An 18,819-nucleotide genomic window follows, 5' to 3' on the forward strand; every position below is an offset into this window, starting at 1 on the left:
CTCAGGGACTGAACCCCAAAATTCATTTAGCTAAGCAAGTTACAATCTTGATGAGCAGGAGTTAGAAATACTAATTTAGTTTAGGTCATTTATTATGCACCCCATACCCATCCTGTGGGCGGTGGTGGAAAGGGTTACAGAGGCACATAATGGGCTCAGGGACTGAACCCCACAATTCATTTAGCTAAGTAAGTTACAATCTTGATGAACTGGTTACAAAATTCAATGCACATATGAATACCAAACAACATGTTATCATACATACAGATTCGAGAACAGCCATTGAAACCTTGCAATGGAACAATGGGCTAGAGACAGATTCCAAGTACAGTTTCTAAATTAAACAACTAACATATATTAAGATGTTTATTCAGGTACATACATTGAAAATGAATTACAAACGTAATGTTGGATTAATAGCTAGAGCTTGTACATACAATGCCTGAAGCCACTAATAAGCACAGCATTTCGGGCAAGGTGTGAAAAAACTCAATACTAATTCAGATCAAAAACATAAATTGAATTAAAACAACGAAAAAAAAAGAAAAAGCGAATGATAATAATCACATGATAAATGAAACAGCAGAAAATGCAACACAGCAGCAGAAGGAATTTTAACTAAATAAAAGATTACAATTTTCATTAAGTTTATACATGGCAGATATCAGCAGTAAAATAAGATGGTCAATAATCAATATTCTTTGAAAATAGTAAGACATAGGTTGACATTTAGGTGGTAAGGTAGGTTACATGAAGTTTATTAGGTGGTACAGGTACTTAGTTTCACTCTTAAGCTGGTTAAGAGAGGTACAGCCTTTGACATGATTGGGAAGGTCATTCCACATTTTGGATCCCTTGACTTACTGAGCATTTCTAGTTTGGTTAAGTCGTACTCTTGAAATATCAAATAGATATTTGTTTCTAGTTTGGTGCCCATGGGTTCTGTTACAACATTCTAAGCATTCATAACTTACAACAACATTCATAACATAAGCTAGGGTGCATTGTACCAATCCCTCCTCTTGTTTAGATAGTAGTTTTTGTAACTGTGCACCATAGTACAAACATTGATGTACTAAGCAATTATACAGTAGAACTTTGTACTATTCACTTTATAGTCCAAAAAATGAAGCTAATAAACAAAATTAAATATTCCGAGGCCTAGTATAACTCACTATATTAGGCCTCAAATACATGTATTAGACCTAGGAAGGTTTAGCTAGTTTAGTTTGTCTTTGCAACATAAATAGAAAATCTTTTTCCGGTTTGTTCAAATTCATTAGTACTGATTTCTACTTTCTAATTGTGTCGAACGTCGGTATATTAACCTGAATTTACCCGAGGGCCACTAATACTGGTGGCTTCGATAAGGGCAGGAAGCCGGCGGTTTGTCAAGGGTCCTCCCATTTGCCCTGATTTTTTCCAGCTTTATTTTAAAACCCAGCAGAGTTTTGCCGTTTACAGCTTCGGTGGGTAGGCGATTCCATAGGTTAAATACCCTGTGGGTGAAAAAGCATCTGTCCATAGTCCTACATTGTGGCTTGTCGAGCTTAAAACCGTTGCTCCTTGTTTGTGTTACATCTGACCTTTTGAAGAAATTGTCCGGATCAACATCCTCCAAATTGTTCAGTAGTTACCTTGTGTTGGTTTCGGGGCTTAGCGTCCACGCGGCCCAGTCCTCGACCAGGCAGAGACAGGTTTCGATGAGAACTGCCGTCATGCTTGTTAGCCCAGTGGCCCTCAACTGTTCCTGATACATGAAATGACAAAGTTCTGGAATGATTTTTGTTGCCCGGTGTTGCACCTTCTCTAGAGAAGCCATGTCTTTCTGAAGACGAGTTATCCATGCCTGGATGCAGTAATCTAGGTGGGGGCGCACCAGAGACTTGTACAATTGAACGACTACTTTCTTTTCCTTGAAAGGGTACGCTTGATTATTCCCAGGGTTTGGTTCACTTTTGTTTTACTGCCGGTCCCACTTGTTGTGCAACTTTTAGTGAATGATGGATTCTGACTCCAAGGTCCTTCATCTATTTGTTGTAAGGTAGCGAGGACCACATGTACTATAGTCGTCATCCTTCCTGTAAGTACTGTACTACCAAAACAGGACAATGGGCTGCTGACAGACACAGGTATACACAGACAGACACAGATACAGACAGACAGACACAGATACACACAGACACAGATAAACACAGATAGACACACAGGGGGCTGGCTGGCTGAGTGGACAGCACTCTAGACTCAGACCTAGGGACCAGGGTTCGATCCCGGCAGCTGGCGGAAAAAACAAATGGGCAGAGTTTCCTACACCCTGATACTCCTGAATACCTAGCAGTAAATAGGTACCTGGGAGTTAGACAGCTGTTACGGGCTGCTTCCTGGGTGTGTGTATAAAAAAAAGAAAAAAGTTAGCTAGTAGTTAGTAACAGTTGATTGACAGTTGAGAGGCGGGCCGAAAAAGCAGAGCTCAACTCCCGCAAGCACAACTAGATGAATACATACACATACAGACACGCAGACACACACATGTATGCAGAGACGCACAGAGGCACACAGAGACACACAAAGGATTATTTAACACGGGTGGCACACGCACAAGGGGACGCAGGTGAAAGCCGAGTACCCAAATGAGCCACAGAGACATTAGAAAGAACTTTTTCAGTGCCAGAGTAGTTAGTAAATGGAATGCATTAGGCAGTGATGTGGTGGAGGCTGACTCCATACACAGTTTCAAATGTAGATATGATAGATCACAGTAGGCTCAGGAATCAGTACATCAGTTGATCGACGGTTGAGAGGCAGGACCAAAGAGCCAGAGCTCAACCCCCGCAAGCACAATTAGGTGAGAACAGAGGCGCGCGCACACACAGATTTTCTAATTTTCTTACAAATGTACCTGTTAACATTTTTCAATTTTGCTACAAATTACCTACTTAAAATTATCTGTTAGATTAAAGACCTGCCCGAAACGCTATGCATGTTAGCGGCCTTATAAGAATGTAAAAACATCAATGCTATGTACTCTCATAAATCCAATGTACAGTGTACTTTCTTGTATATATATATAAATAAGTAAATAAATAAATGTACAAAAGGATAAGGAAAGTTTTTTGCTTGTAGACCCCTTTATTAATAAACAGTGAAAATGTCATTTTTCATTTATATCAATTGATAACTAGTAAAACCTTCAATGGTTAGCATGCAATTATATTGCAAAAGATATTTTCCAAATGATACACATAGATAATGGATGAATCGACAACAAAATAAACGACTTAGAATTATTCAACAAGGAGTATTTCAAATATTTTCAGTCCTCTTTAACAGTTTAATCCACATAGATCCAGTGAATTTTATATTTTTACAAGTGATTTACTGCCATGTAAATTTAAAGACAAAAAACATTCAATTTGATTTCTTTGTAAAAGACTTGTACCTCCACATGTGTGCGTTGACCATCAGCCACGATGGCATTGCCTGAGTGAGCCATAACTGAAAGATAAGAGTATCAGTTAGTACCAGTCACAATTGAGGGGAAAACTGTTTAGGGGTACAATCACATTTCAACAACAGAGGGAAAACAGGTAATTGAACAAATCCACATGGGCTGTGACGAGGATTCGAACCTGCGTCCAGGAGCATCCCAGACGCTGCCTTAAGGCAGAGTCTGGGATGCTTCTCATCACAGCCCTTGTGGGTTTGTTCATTTGATGCATCACGTTATTGTGATTTCTGTGTGTAATCAGGTAATTGAACTACCATGTCGTAGCTCAGTCAATCAAGGCACGTCTGGGATCCTTTCAGACGTAGGTTCGAACCATCATCATGGTCCTTGTGGATATGTTCAGGTAAATGAAAATACTTATCCCAGAGAGTACATGGAAAATGCTACTTACTGAAACAATCTAACTTGGATTAATGCTTAGCTGTAGGATAGACTTGACAACAAACTAGAGGTAGCTAAAATGCATGAGAGTAATCAGGAATGGTTTCCTATGCCAGCATCTCTCATAATACATGCATGTATTATGAAACATTCATAAAAATAGCAACTACAATTGCAATAGTCTCTTAAGAACATGGCACCCATAGAAGAGGGGTTTGCCGGAGTGGTAGCATTGGTGTATATTTTGCTCCATTACTTAAAGATTTTCCACCCTAACTTTTTTGCCTTCATAGTAACTGATAATTTTTTGCTAATACCATGTCCAGTGACAACTGCAATTATCATGAAGGTGTTTAGAGGAAGCGTTTTTTTTACGCACTCTATTAATAAGAAGTTATGTCATTGAACTTTTGTGAAAATGCTTATGTACAGTAATTTCAGTGTTGCGTTAGGTAGAAATAAGGAACGAACTTACTTGAATCCTTCATCAAGCAAGCTGACACACTCCAACAAGTTCAAATTTCTATTATTGTTAATAAACTACTGTATTTGAGGCATGTACATATACAGTATATGAAGATCCTCCCCTAATCATGTAAATTTATGTTTACAGTACTGTATGTAGAGATTTGAATTACAATGGTTATGGCACAAAAAATTACAAATGATCATTTTTAACTTTCCCAGTAAAAAAAAATTGGCTAGTTTGCAAGTCTGCCTAATTCGAAGTGGAGTGGGCCTTATATGATTTGGATTAGCCAGTGCAGACAGAATATGCAGATGCTTGGATGATTCTTTGGTGACTAGCCTAGGAGTAAAGCATATAAGGAGAGTACGTGGAGGCCAGCTGGGACACCTGGTGGCAGCCATAAGTTCGTTAATACACTATATAGTTCACTTTATGGTTTACTAGATTTGGGGATAAGAAACCTGTTGAGCTTTACTGAGGTTCCCCCTAGGTCAAATATTGACCTTCAACAGGATGCGACCTACAATAGTTGCATCCTGTTTGAAGGATTTGCAACTCCAAAGTACCAGTACCGACTGTATTTACTTCTAGGTGAACCAAGGCATTGGGTAAGGGAAATGTTGACCTAGCTAATCCAAGGCCATTCAGCTGTGATCAGACTGGGCTTACCACAGGACCTATGAAGCTGTGTTAGGTGTAGCTATCTGCACAAACTGTCAATTGGGTTCATTAGCATTTTCATTTTTGTCTTGTTGAGGATTTTACTTCATCAATCAACTTCTTGAGATGTTCACTTTGTGGGTTCATATTTGATTCGCATGTGCTTCCCTTGTCTCCTTAAGAGGAACAGATATCGGTCCCGACTCCTGGTAGGCCAAGAAGGGCCTTGAAAGCCCAACATTCAGATTGTCATTTAAACTCTGAGAAGCTACCGAAGGTCCAGCACGGAAAATGAATAATAATCATTTAAACTTTCAAGCAACATCAACTTTTCATGAACTGCCCACTGCTTTGCAATTATATATATCATTGCCATGCTGTTAATCCATGGCCATGATTGCCACAATAGATGATTTTATCAACAAGAAATGAAGCAATTCAAATAAGAAGTGGCATTATGAAAAATCCATATGTTTATCATTCAAAGCATGGGATATATAAATCCAGATGTTTATAATTCAAGCCACTGGATATATAAATCCAGATGATCTTTATCATTAAGGCATGGGATATATAGAAATTACGATTTATTGAACACTATCATGACATTGAAAAGATTAAACAATCTTTTTGTTTAGATGTTTTGGAAAAAACTGATTAACTACTGTAATAGTGTGTGCTTATCTTGACTGCTTGTAGTATGTGAACCATAGTGTGAAACAGGATATGTTTGGAGAAAAAACTTCTGAAGTGTCTTAAAGATTTTTCAATGATGTTCCAATGCATATCTATCAAATATTTGAATGCAGTAAATTATGGGACATGTCTCCTCTATTTAAATGTTGAAAACTATTTGATATTTCGTGAGAGCTTTAAGTTTTTTTTTGTATTAGAACGGTTAAAACTCAAGGCTGAAGATGGCTTCCTAATACTGTGTCAGCTTCTTCAGATGATATTGATTTAATGCTTTCAGCTTTGTTAACAGATCTTTTTTTTTACAATACTGACCAAACTGAATATTTCTTGAAACCAAACCCAAACTGGTCTTACCCATACCTCAGAAAGGATAGACTATGTAAGCTTCTTCGCATAAATCAATGCAGTCCCCATGGGGAAATGGTAACACATTCTCCTGGTATTTCGCGAGCGCTTTGGCCTGGGGTCATATCCTGGCTAGGGAGGATTGACTGGGTGCCAATCCTTAACTGTAGCCTCTGTTCACCCAGCAGCGAATGCACCTGGTTGTTAAGCAATCTGGCTGGTCATATTACGGGGAAAATTAGGATTAAGGACTTGCCTGAAACGCTATATGCGTGCTAGTAGCTGTACAAGAATGTAAGAACTCTTGTATAAATAAACAAATAAATAAAAATAAAATAAAACAAAGAAGTTTAGGCATATAACCTCACCTGAATTCCATGGGTCCAGTATCCAGTGGTGTTACGAGCATAACCCAGCGTAGAGAGAGCATGAGAAGCAAACTTGGATTGACTCGGAGTGAAGAAACCTATCAGAACAAATATGAAAATATATACTGTGTGTATATTTTATATATATATTATATAATATATAAATAATGTATATATGTATGTGAAAAATAAACTGAGCTTAGAAAATATCATTGCTTTAGTACAAACTTCTGATAGTGACCATCTGAAAATTGTCCAATACCCATCAGGGTAGCTATAGCCCCCAGACTTATTCAAATAGTGGTGCATGGCACGCAAGTCGACCCAAAACTTGCAATGACCTGAAGAGCTGAAAGCAGGGGGGGGGGGGGGGCCAGGTTCGAATCAAGCTACCAATTGGCTACTGTCTAAGGGGCAAGGATGGCATGAAAAGGGTGGCATTAATTGCCTCAAAAAATGAGCCACCCCAAAAAATACTTGAAACACGATCTGACTTTGCACCACTCCAGTAGGAGTCACTGATTTTCTCACCGATACAGCACATAAATGTGATTTCTTAATGTATTTTAAGAGAAGCATTAGGGGGGGGGGGGTAAAACTCCTATATCATAGCTATAGCGCATGAAGGCAATGTGTGAAACCCCATAGTCAAAGCACTAGAAAAAAATAGTTAAAACCAAATGGATACAATACCTGGAGAGAAATGATAATAATAGACAGAAAGGTTTTTCAGACACGAAGAGCCTGTGTAACAAATCTACTTTTATGATAGACTCACATTCTACAGGAAAGATATGGTTGGATGCTTTTCTGGTGCAGTGTCACCCACTCTGTGCCTCTGTGAGGGGGACCAGGTTCTGGCCCGTCTATATAAATTGTCTATATAAACAAATATAAATGATCTACCAGAGGGAATACAGATTTATATGAACATGAAGGCTGATGATGCTAAGCTACTAAGGAAGATAAAAGACAATCGGTGTGCCCTTCAAGATGAACTGGACAAAAGTATACGGAGAAACACTTGGCGGATGAAATTCAACATGAATAAATGCCATGTTATGGAATGTGGAATAAGATAAAATAGGCCACACACAATCTACAATTTATGTGATACGGCTTTAAGGCCCTTTGATAAAGAAAGATCTGGGGGTGCCCTCTGGACACTAAATTGTCACCAAAGGACCACATAGAGACATAGTTCAATCTTCAGTAAATAACCTCAGGGTTATTTATTTTCATCAATTAGTTGCTCGTTTTAATGTGCTTATACTTTCTGGGAGGGCTTTCCTCTGTAGCTCCCTCAGCTTGTTACCAATGTTTCTCCATGCCGTTTGCCTCTGAGTGGACCAGATTTTGCTTCTGGTCTCCAGTTGGCACTTATGACTCTCAAGGGCCTCGTGAGGCACGACAGACTCGGAGCTGACCAGGAGGCTAGCTCAGGAAGCCGATGATGGGACCCACCAGAAAGATGTATTTCATTACTTTCAATGATGAATTTTTCTGTTTTTGGTATATCTATGATCCACAAACATTCCTCAACTCATAGGAAGGCAGATTTGGGTTCATCCTCTGGGGCAGGCTCAAGTGGGGTCTCAAGAGGTCTTGTACAATTTCCTATTTCTTGATAGTCCACTATTATAACCACAGGGAGCTATTAGGGGGGGATGCCCTCCCAGAAAAACATTGTAGCCCATATACCAGATCAATCAATTTATTAAAATTTTTGCAAACTCTAAAAGTAAATGCAAATGTTTATTTTCAGTTTGCCAATCTTACCTTGTTTATGTATTAGTGGATCAAACTTAGTCATGTTGGTTGAGACTGCACAAGGTGTGATATTCTGCACAGTTATACCAGATAACCGACACTCATAATCCAATGCTTCAGAAAAGTGGTCTATGAATGCCTGAAAAGAGAACAAAATGATTTTACAGTATATTGAATTAAATTCAGCATGAAAGTGTGTCATTAGAGCCAAGATTCCTCAAATTGAGGTGGCATTATAATGCTAACTTCATTGATGACAGACAACAAAAGTTCAAGTAGATACAAGCCAGCGAGCATCTGGGAAGATTATTTCCATGAAAAATATATACCTTATGATGTAGAGAATGAGGATAGACATAATGAAGAACACAGGTCATATAGACAAATAAAGAATAGGCAACAGACTGTGATCAGTAAAGTGAAGATGGGTACCATGGAGAATATAGAGTACTGATATAGGAAAGTGAAGATGGGCAAGAAACGGCATTACACTATGCGATAACAAATAAAGACAGGTGCCATGATGAATGCTGTATAGATTAGGTGACAGGATTGCTCAGGATCCAAGAGTTGAAGCTCAATCCACGGGCACAAATAAGTCAAGTATCAATAGGCGACTACACACACTCATCAACCCCTATATCAACACACACCTCCACAATCCTTGCGCCTCTTACCTTACTTGCACAATACATCTGAAAAAGTGGCAGGGACATGCATCCTGCAACTGAGCTAATGTTGATGATGGCACCCTTCTTGCGTGCTAACATGCCAGGTAGCACTAATTTTGTCATAGAAGCTGCAGCTGCTGAATTTACATTAAGAATTGCCCAGATATCCTCTTGAGGCAAATCCTTGAAGAAAGACGGGAGAGAACCAACCAGTCCGACATTGTTGACTGAAGATGAAAGGAGGAGAATACATTACAATCCTACTTAACTGGTGGATGACTGCTAAAAGCATTTTTACAATAACTGAAAAGGTATACAAACATGAGGGGTCCAGGATGGACCAAAACATCTTCATTTCCATTTTAAATGTGTGGGTTAGGGTCATAGTTTCACCCATGCTATTGCAGCTTATTCTTAGCAAGACATAACATTGCTAATGTTTAATAAGATGCAGACGACGAGTTATAATAACGTGACTGAAGTTATGTTGACCAAATCACACACTAGAAGATGACGAGACAACGACGTTTCGGTCCGTCCCGGACCATTATTGAGTCATTCTGGATTAACAATCTATTTACTGTATTAAGATGCTTATTCCAGGTACAAGGTGATCATACATGAACCATATCCGTATCCATCCACTGAAACTGTATTATACTACATTAAAGTTACAAACTCTGAAGTTTACAAGTAACTTTAATAGTAGTGTGTTCAGCACACTGAACAAAATTAATACCAACTGAAGTCTTCACAATTCACTTTTAATAGCAAAGCATGCTAAAGCAGGAGTGGACAAAATATGCAAACAGTGTTGTAAATACCATACAGTAATCAACAGTATATTATGCATTAATAATATGTCATAATGGCTTTAAAATCTTAGCACCAGGAGGCTAGGTATCTTAAGACCCTAACAACAGGGATGTCCTTTACATTACAATACATGATGATGAGAGTTTCAAGTCAGTACACTTAAGGCCAAACAACTCTGCATATGATGTGATCTAGTAGGTGGGAGCCATTTCAGCGAGATATCTTCAGGAAGCCACTGAGGCCTTCCCTAGAAACAAACCAAAAAATTGGCTCCTATACATTGCATGCATGAAGTAAGAAGGGAAAAATGTACATCTTTTTCTGGTTATGTGCAGTCCAACCACTTGGGCTGGGCAGCAGAGCGACAGTCTCGCTTCATGCGGGTCGGCGTTCAATCCCCGACTGTCCAAGTGATTGGGGACCATTCCTCCACCCCGTCCCATCCCAAATCCTTATCCTGATCTTTTCCCAGTGCTATAGTCGTAATGGCTTGGCCCTTTTCCCTGATAGTTCCCTTCTCTTCTGAATTGTGCACAGTAGGAGGAAGCCAGGTGCAGGAGACACTGGGTCCAGTAACACAAGATACTTAAAGTTGATGATAGGTTGACGAGGGGAAAAGAGGACTCAAGATAGCCAACTTGGATGGAATTTATGTTCATGCCTTCACTTAATTTGTTGCAAAAACTAATGTTTGTGTTAACTTGATTTATGTGCACATACTGATGAAAGTAAGCAGTGAATTGTGTATAGGCCTACTGTACAAACTACAATGTAATATGTACATCTATTTTTGCACTTAAATCAGCTCCCATCATAAATCAAAGGAAGTATCTTACAATGCTCTCCTCCTGCTAGTCTTTCTGGGAACATTATCCACAAATATACTTAAAGCACTGACAACAGACTTAATTGTGATTTGAAAAATAATTGCAGGTCACTGGTACTCGATAACCCTTATCATATAGTAATTAAAAACTATGGCAGAATTTATCATGGCATTTGGCTAACTCCTTTACATTCATATCGTGTAGATATAAAAACACAAATACATTATGATCATATATACATTATTTGTGTAAAAACTGGGCAATTATTACTAAAACATATGACGATTGTGTTATTCCAGGGATCAGCATGACAAAAACCTCCCTTTATCCACACAGAGATCACACTAATAAGGGCGAAGAGAAAGAACGGCCTATTGACATAGCTCGGGTGCAGGGGGGAGTTGTGTAAAATCCTGGTTTGTGCCTTGGAGAGGCTACGGGATCCAGTAAGTTCATCAATTACATCAACCCATCAGTACATCAATTTTTGTTTTACTCAATTTAGAATAACTTTTAAAAAATAAAAATTTTGAGCTGTTGACTCGAGACTATCATAGCCTGCTGATCCATGTTGTGGTCATTCAATCTCTCTCTTCAGCCATCCGTATCCTTGAAATCATCAGGAAATAAAATTTATATAAAGATTACCTATCACACAAACCTTTCTACTGTTTTAAGGAAAGGGTTATACTTACCTAAAATTCCAATGTCCTTGCCTGCAAGGCGTTTACCAATATCGTCATATATTGGTTGGCCAAGAGCAAAATCCACTTGCATAATCTCTGTTTGGACTCCATACTGGCCACCTGTGCAAAGACATTTGACATTAATTGACGGTCAGAATATTGATCCAATAATAATTTTTTATGTCTAGTTATTGAGCCAAAGTACAATTGCTTTCTCTTCAGCTATGGTACCTATTCAGTTTGCGTACAAACACGCCTCTGCTTCTTGGTGCCAAGAGATTGTGCTTCATAGCCAACTGGCCAAAGAATGATCGGCATACCCATTTTTTTTCTTTTAGTCATTGGTTCTTTGATATTTTTATGAAAATACTGAACATTCTGCCACCCTGTCAGCTCAAAATGTAGGAAATTTCCTCTTGCATCAAATGCAAGAGGAAACATTGTAATGAATACCCGAGTAGAAATTAAAGAGTTAACTAAGATAGTGGCATCCCTGAAAGTCTTGCATACACACACTAATACAAAGAAAAAAACTTTTATACATTATGAAGGCTAAAACCTAAGATCTTTGCCCATTATGACCAGAGTGAAAATCATAGAGTTAACAATTTAAAATAATTTAAACATACATATATCTTGAGCAACCTTCTCCAACTTCTCTTGGGTGCGGGAGATCAGCATAACATTCATGCCCTTCTTGGCAAGGGCAGCGGCATATCCTTTGCCTATGCCATCAGAAGAACCTGTCACAACTGTAAATAAATAATGAAGTCAATTAGGGAAGGAGCTACTGCATAAACAGCTAACATACTTCATCAGAAATCATATCTTACCCAATTAAAAAATATCTGAATGTACTGGACATTTGAGTAAGTGAAGTTTTTTACCAAGAGTGTCCAAAAATGATTTTTTTTTCATTTACTCTGGTTTTTGTTTGGCAGAAATCTCAGTACTGTGACCAAAATTTCTGTTCTAATAGAGAAGTCCAAAAACTTGAACTTTAATATTTTTGAGTTCCCCATTCGATAATCCTAATTCTTATTTGGGTTAAAAGATATGTCTGTATATTAAATAAGTGGTAGAAGTACTTGGAATCAAAGTAGACACAATAAACCTAACTATTATTCTAATATACAAACTACTAGATGCAACAGTTGAGGAATTCACAGAACAGATAAACAAAATAGAGAGTAACATCAATAATAAAACTAATATCGTACTAGCCATTATCTTCCTTTGGGACTACAAACTTCCCAGTTAAAGTCCTAAGTCTCATCAATCATTGAGCCATCTCCTTCCTCCCCACAAATGAGTGGGGGGAAGTTAAGTGAACGAGTTGGTGCTAGTATCGTGAATTTTCTATTATTTGCTTGCATAGTTTGGAGAGTTCCTTAGGTGGTTCTCATGGCTGAGGTCTCATATGAAGCCAGTAGTGGTTTGTTTTGTTTTGCCGACTTTCTGGATGTTTTTCCCGGTGGGTGGCATAAATTAATACCTTAATACATAAATACCACTGCTATCTGTACCTGTGAGGTGGCCAGGTTCTGGTCCCTGGTCGGCTTATATACCTCTGTGGCTGATGGGACCTATTAGTATGACACACTAACAGAGATCACAGCTTCAGGAAGGCAGAAGGGGATGCCTCCAGAAAAGCTAATTAAAGTAAATTATGGACAAGAACCTTATCTAACAGTTCTAGCCTAAAGATCGTGAATATGAGAGATACAGCTATATTGTGCACCTTGTTGGCCTACTTGGATAATGTTATGGAAATATTATTTTATCTTTTTCACTTTCAGGTCAAACAGCCCTTTTAACAACATGCTCTTAACCTAAAACAATCACTCATACTAGGCCTAACCTAACATAATCTACCCAAACCAAACAAAACATATTGGTTTCCCATTGTAAGGACAGGTTTGCTAAGCTTATCAAGATTGCCCTAGGTCAAAGATTTATTTTCCCAAGGATGCAACACACAACAGTTGCCTAAATCTTAGGTACATATTTACTGCTAGGCCAAGGTGGACAGAGCCATCAGGGGTAAGAAAACGTACCTAAAGTTCTCGTCCAGCATGGGTATCAAACCAGAGGCACCTCTGTTTAGAATGGACTGGACTGACCAGAAAAAGTATTGCAATCTTATCCTGATACCTTCCACAACTATTTTCATGAGTACAATATTTTTATTTCTAATTTGTCTTTTAGAGTTTTTTACTCTCTGCCTGGTCCCAGGTCAGATTTTAATGCATGATTTCAAATTAAAGATTAGTTTATAACCATTCTTTTGATATCTCTATAGCTTAATACACAAGTTACAGCAATGTAAATGATTCAATCACTGTTTGTTGTGCTTATAGACTATAGACCTATAAGCACTATTAAGATTAAACCTAAACCCACAGGAAGATTTACCCTTGCCAGTGTGACCCACCTGCCCATTTGCCGCCGTATTCTCTGACCAGGTTCCTGGACACCAGCTTGGACCAGACATGCACCCTCAGCACTGAAGCCAGATTGCAGACCACCGTTAGTGTCACCTTCCCTACGTACACGACCCCAATGACGCACAACACATCCTTCACTTGCTGTAGGTCTTTCACTGCCTCCTCCAATAGCCACTTTGCAGAGTCAACCAAGACATCCATTGTGTGAGATTACCTGAAAAATATTGGGAATTACATGAGCACCACTCCAGAAATAAGTATCTCTTTGATATCCCCCAGTCAGACTAAATTTGTGCAAACACTCCATGCAAATAAAAGGGCCCAGTCTTTGGAACTCACTCCCTGATGAATTAAAAAATTATCCAACCCATACCCGGTTCAAAAGTAAAACCAAAAAGTACCTAATTTCATCCTCATAGTTTCCTACCTTGTGCTTCATACTCACACTGTATCTTGTACTACCCACTTCCCCAATATTAGTATTTAAGACATATATCCTTACCAGTGTAATCACCTCTGTCAATTTACACTGTAGTTATTTGTTGATATAAAACCTTGCTACAATGTACCTTTTCATCTTACCTGATATGTTAGATTAAGGACCTGCCTGAAATGCTATGCGCGTTAATGGCTTTAGACGAATGTAAAAATACCTGTCTTATGTAATCTCACCAACCCATTGTACCTTCTTACAAATGAAAATTATTATCATCATCATTATTATAATTTTTATTACTGGGAAATGTGTGTAAGGCATTGCATCTTAACCTAGGGTACACCCACCCCCCCCTGGAAGAACAAGAGGTCCTCCTCTGTAGGGGGCATGAGACATGCCAGATTTTTAGTACTGTAGGTAATAATTGTAAGCATACATTAAGAACAGGCACGCGAGACCAACAAAATAAATTTATGCAAGAACATGGGTTTTAAGAACCAAAAGAGTGAGAACCAAATGGATGCAAAAACCCAAGGGGTTCAATAATGTATTGAGAACCAAAGAGATGGAGGTTGCAGTAAAGTTAAGAACAACAGGTGTAAGGAAGGGTACTTGAGGAATATTCTACATCTCTGGGAGAAGTGCAAGGGTAGAGTAAAAGTCAGCGGTTACATAATATTCAAGAAAGTTTCTGACATTCACAGTTTACTAAAAGAATAGTTAAAAGTTTATTGGCAAACTTATAGTACAGTACTGTATGTTATAATTCTAAAAAGACATCTTAAAATGAATAATGTACAGTACTGTATATGTAATACCCAAAAGATAATACAGTACTAACAATTCATTGTGTCAGGGGTACAGGAAGCCAGGGTGTATTCATACACATTTTTGCTTGTATCGAGGCCCCCCCCCCCCCCAAGTTGAATTACTGACCCTGCCCAGGATGCAACCCCACAACAAGCTATCTAACTCCCGAGTACCTATTTACTGCTAGGTGAACAGAAACATTAGATGAAAGGAAATGTGCCCAATCATTTCTACCTCTCCCGGGATTCGAACCCGGAATTCTCGATTGTGCGTCGAGAATGAACCCGACTGTACTACCGGGACCCCATTGCTACTACCAGATGCACACCAATTGTCCAGTCACTTTGGTGCCATTTTCCAGACTGTCAAATACATCACTCATTTGAAAGAGAATTTTGCCAGTACAGTATAACCATGTTTAATATGATCTCTATCATGCCAATTTTAATTTCATTACTATTAGCAAGCATTACTAAAACTAAAAAATTTTGCCTGGTTCCCAGGTGTTCCACAGCAAGACTGACTCTCAGGGGTGGGACATCACCAGGTACTCTTATGTTTGGTGGCTCACTTCTTATGAACCACTGAGCATCAAGATCAGATATTACTGGACACAGTAACAGGATAGCCATACTTTTTAGTTGTGTTTTTGTGTTTTGATACATTTTTCTCACCCCATCCCATGCATTCAAACTATTTATTTATTTATTTATTTATTTATTTATTTATTTATGCATATACAAGAATGTACATAAGGAATGTGAGGATACAAATATGGTAATTACAGTCTTGTAAAGCCACTAGTATGCGCAGCGTTTCGGGCAGGTCCTTAATCTAAGAAAATTTTAAGGAGGTAAATACTTGCAAAATTTATAGACAAAAAAATGATAATTAGTACAGTAGTACAGTATCAGTATCAGTATCAGTAGCACTAGTACAGTAGTACAGTATCAGTATCAGTAGCACTAGTACAGTATCTCAATATCCACGTTAAGGGATATTGACTTTAGGTTGACTTGACAAGGCATGATTCCTTGATAATCACTTATAACCAAAGTCTATAAATTTGCAAGGTGTCGAATTCTCAATTTAGAGATGCTAGTTTTGGCATCCGAATATCAGAAAAGGCCAAATTTTGGAACCAGTCTCAGCAGACGTAATATATTACTTAAAATACACAGTTCTATGTGGTCTTCCACAGTTACACTTCAGTTTTGAACCAGACACCTGCCCCAAGATATCTGGTTCAAAACTTGTCCAAGCAAAAGAAAAGAAATTATATTAAATACAGTATAACCTATTTGGTTTGAAAAACTACTGTAGTGTTGTATTTGTAAAAAAGATGTACTGAAATATGGAAAAATAAAAAAATAAAATACTTATCCTAACAAATTTGCATTGACAGCCTATCTTGCATGTTTCAAACTGTTTCTGGAGAATATTAAAAAAAAAAAAGTTTCAGGCAGGTTGGGAATTTTGTTCAATTTATTTGTGCCGGTGTTCTAGTTTTTTTTCAGTTTTAATGATCAGTATCTTGCTCACTTGATACTTGATTAACCAGTAACCATAATATGGTCCAATCATCTACAGGCTTAAAAAGAGCTTGTTACACATACAGTATGTAAAAAATTAATATTATTAGATAGGTTTACCGTTTTACCAGCAAGTCTGTTGGTAAACTCAATTGCTAAGTAACTTCTATCCCTCTGGTAATCAGAAATTGTACAACTTAGGGCGAGGTCTATCTCCTATCTATATGAGGTCTCTATCTATCCTTATCTCAATTATGGTATTTGTGCTTGGGGTTCTACTACCCAAAATCATCTAAGTCTTCCAATTACTCAACATAAAGCTGCTATTAGAACAATAACACACTCTGGCCCCAGACAGCACTCAGTACCCTTACATAAATCTTTGAAAATGTTAAGATATTAAGTCACTGCACATCCTCTCAAGTATAATACCAATTACACTCAACTGTAATGCCAATCCTGACCTTAAACGCATAACTCGTCTTGTATGCATGTACTTTTACCTTAATAAACATTTGATTTGATACTATCTAGTGATAGTATATGAGGGTACCTTAGACGTGTACCTGTGAAGTACCTGTGCTTCTGGGGTGCCTGAGCACGGTTGTGTTGAGCCCTGGCCAGCTATGGTAAGTGTGAGCAAGATAAAATCATGAGCAAGATAAAGCCTTAGCCCAGTAAGCATGACAGAGCAAGACTATAGCATGATCAACACCCTCAAGTCAGCAACACGGACGAAAGTGAGCGTTGTCTCACCTGTCTGCCTCTTGCTCTGCCTGAGGTTAATTGAAGACGTTGCTGAATCTTGAGCCTCACTGGGGCTTCAGTTCAGGAAGCACCGTCACAATGCTGCCATTCTCCTTAAAAAATAGATTAGAACATGCAGTTTGAGTCTAAGGTTTTCCTCTCCAATGACCGAGAGGTAATGTTGGGAGACGCGTCACAATGACGCGTCTGTTAACGACTTACCACGGCTTCAATGGCCTTGAATGATGTTTGTGCTACCTTGTTGCTAGGTGATACAAGGGATTCAATGTAACAAGACGTCGTCGTCTTTTTCGCGATACGTGTAGTTTGCATTAAGGTTTTATACGTCAGACGCATGGCGGCCCGGGGTTAGGGTCCATAGAATTACCCCAATCATCCCAAATCAGGCCAAAACTACCCAAAACGTATTAGCATTACGTAAGTAATGAAGAAATATGGTATATTTACTTACTATAACGTTGGTGCTACACGTAGAACATGATCAAACCTATTTTTTCTCTGAAATAATCTAATTTCATAACGAAATGAGACGTAAATATGTGAGAGGTGACGCCATAGGAAGTCGACGGTCCAAGCGACAATTGTGTGGAGCGACTTATCCAAGATATATGGTCGCCTGGAGAGTGTTTGCTGCCATAACAGCCTCCTGTACACAGTGATCCAGTCGTCGTATTTCATGGCTCAAATTGTCGCAAATTTAATTGGTAATATTAACAAGTAGAATGTGTATTTATAATAATATTTTTCATAAACAGCCACAAAATATTTAATATTTATTAAAAAAAAGTGTCTGGAAGTTAAATCAATTCCACATGACAATAAATTTGTTATATAGATACTAGCGTTATTCGTTGGTATGCGTTCGCTATTTAAACTACTCCAGTCCTTTTCGTTCATAGAACACCGAACCCTACACGCTCTCTGATATATTGCTTAATTAACAAATATTCACAAATAAAGATTATATTTATATATGTTATCAGAAAGGCAGATATAAAATAGTTTGTGTTAATGCATCACAGAGATTATACCTTATTAGAGAGGAAAAATATTCATATTTTAAACAAGGCTTCTTGGCCGACGCTCTCCCTTTCGATGGGAACTATGACCTTTTGAAAATCAATGTTAATTGAATCTATATATTATAAAAAACGAAGTTTTTTATGTCATCAGAAAGACATATAAGCTGCATGTTAATACTTTGGTATAAATATAACTGAAGTGAAAGTGAAGATATATGCCTTTTTATAGTTACTTGATGGCTCGCTCAGGGAGTGTGAAGGCCTGCACACAAGCCAATCAATTTTATAATTAATGTACATATATGCAAAGTAACGTCAAAGGTTTTTATTTCAGAATGAAGACAGATGTAAGAGGAATAATAAGAGGAAATGAAGATGAAGAAATGATAAAAAGAATGGCAATAGTGGATAGTAGTAACACACTTAAGAATTATTCAGTAATAAATACAAACTCGTCCTTCACCTATGATAAAGGAAAGTCAACTTGGAAGGATTCAATTTACATGAGGTTAAGATTAGGATACAAATATATCTGGCAATACGGAGTTGATGTCAGTGAAAAAGATAAGGAGTGTAAATTATGTAGTATGCCGCACGCCCACACCTT

At 38.1% G+C, this 18,819-nt stretch overlaps 1 protein-coding gene and 1 long non-coding RNA gene across 9 annotated transcripts in view; one reads left to right on the forward strand and one right to left on the reverse strand.

The window, feature by feature from the left end:
- Positions 1-3,109: 3,109 nt before the first annotated feature.
- The window catches only part of LOC123756167 (inactive hydroxysteroid dehydrogenase-like protein 1), a 31,342-nt gene continuing 15,632 nt past the window's right edge, over positions 3,110-18,819 (reverse strand). Inside the window, exons 1-9 of one of the 8 annotated variants that reach the window (XM_069336603.1) lie at positions 17,392-17,532; positions 17,179-17,282; positions 13,632-13,858; positions 11,827-11,949; positions 11,207-11,317; positions 8,875-9,095; positions 8,207-8,336; positions 6,428-6,525; positions 3,110-3,495 (exon numbers count right to left, since the gene is read on the reverse strand). In XM_069336603.1, the coding sequence (XP_069192704.1) occupies positions 3,409-3,495; positions 6,428-6,525; positions 8,207-8,336; positions 8,875-9,095; positions 11,207-11,317; positions 11,827-11,949; positions 13,632-13,845 (984 nt within the window). In that variant the 5' untranslated portion in view covers positions 13,846-13,858; positions 17,179-17,282; positions 17,392-17,532 and the 3' untranslated portion in view covers positions 3,110-3,408. The other 7 variants (XM_069336602.1, XM_069336604.1, XM_045739247.2 and 4 more) reach the window with 7 other exon arrangements.
- On the forward strand, positions 17,759-18,632 carry LOC138371625 (uncharacterized). The gene is made up of 2 exons (XR_011230555.1): positions 17,759-17,894; positions 18,547-18,632. It is a non-coding gene; the product is annotated as an uncharacterized lncRNA (long non-coding RNA).

This window comes from Procambarus clarkii, chromosome 36 (genome assembly GCF_040958095.1).
Source record: "Procambarus clarkii isolate CNS0578487 chromosome 36, FALCON_Pclarkii_2.0, whole genome shotgun sequence".
NCBI classification, from domain to species: Eukaryota; Metazoa; Arthropoda; class Malacostraca; order Decapoda; family Cambaridae; genus Procambarus; species Procambarus clarkii.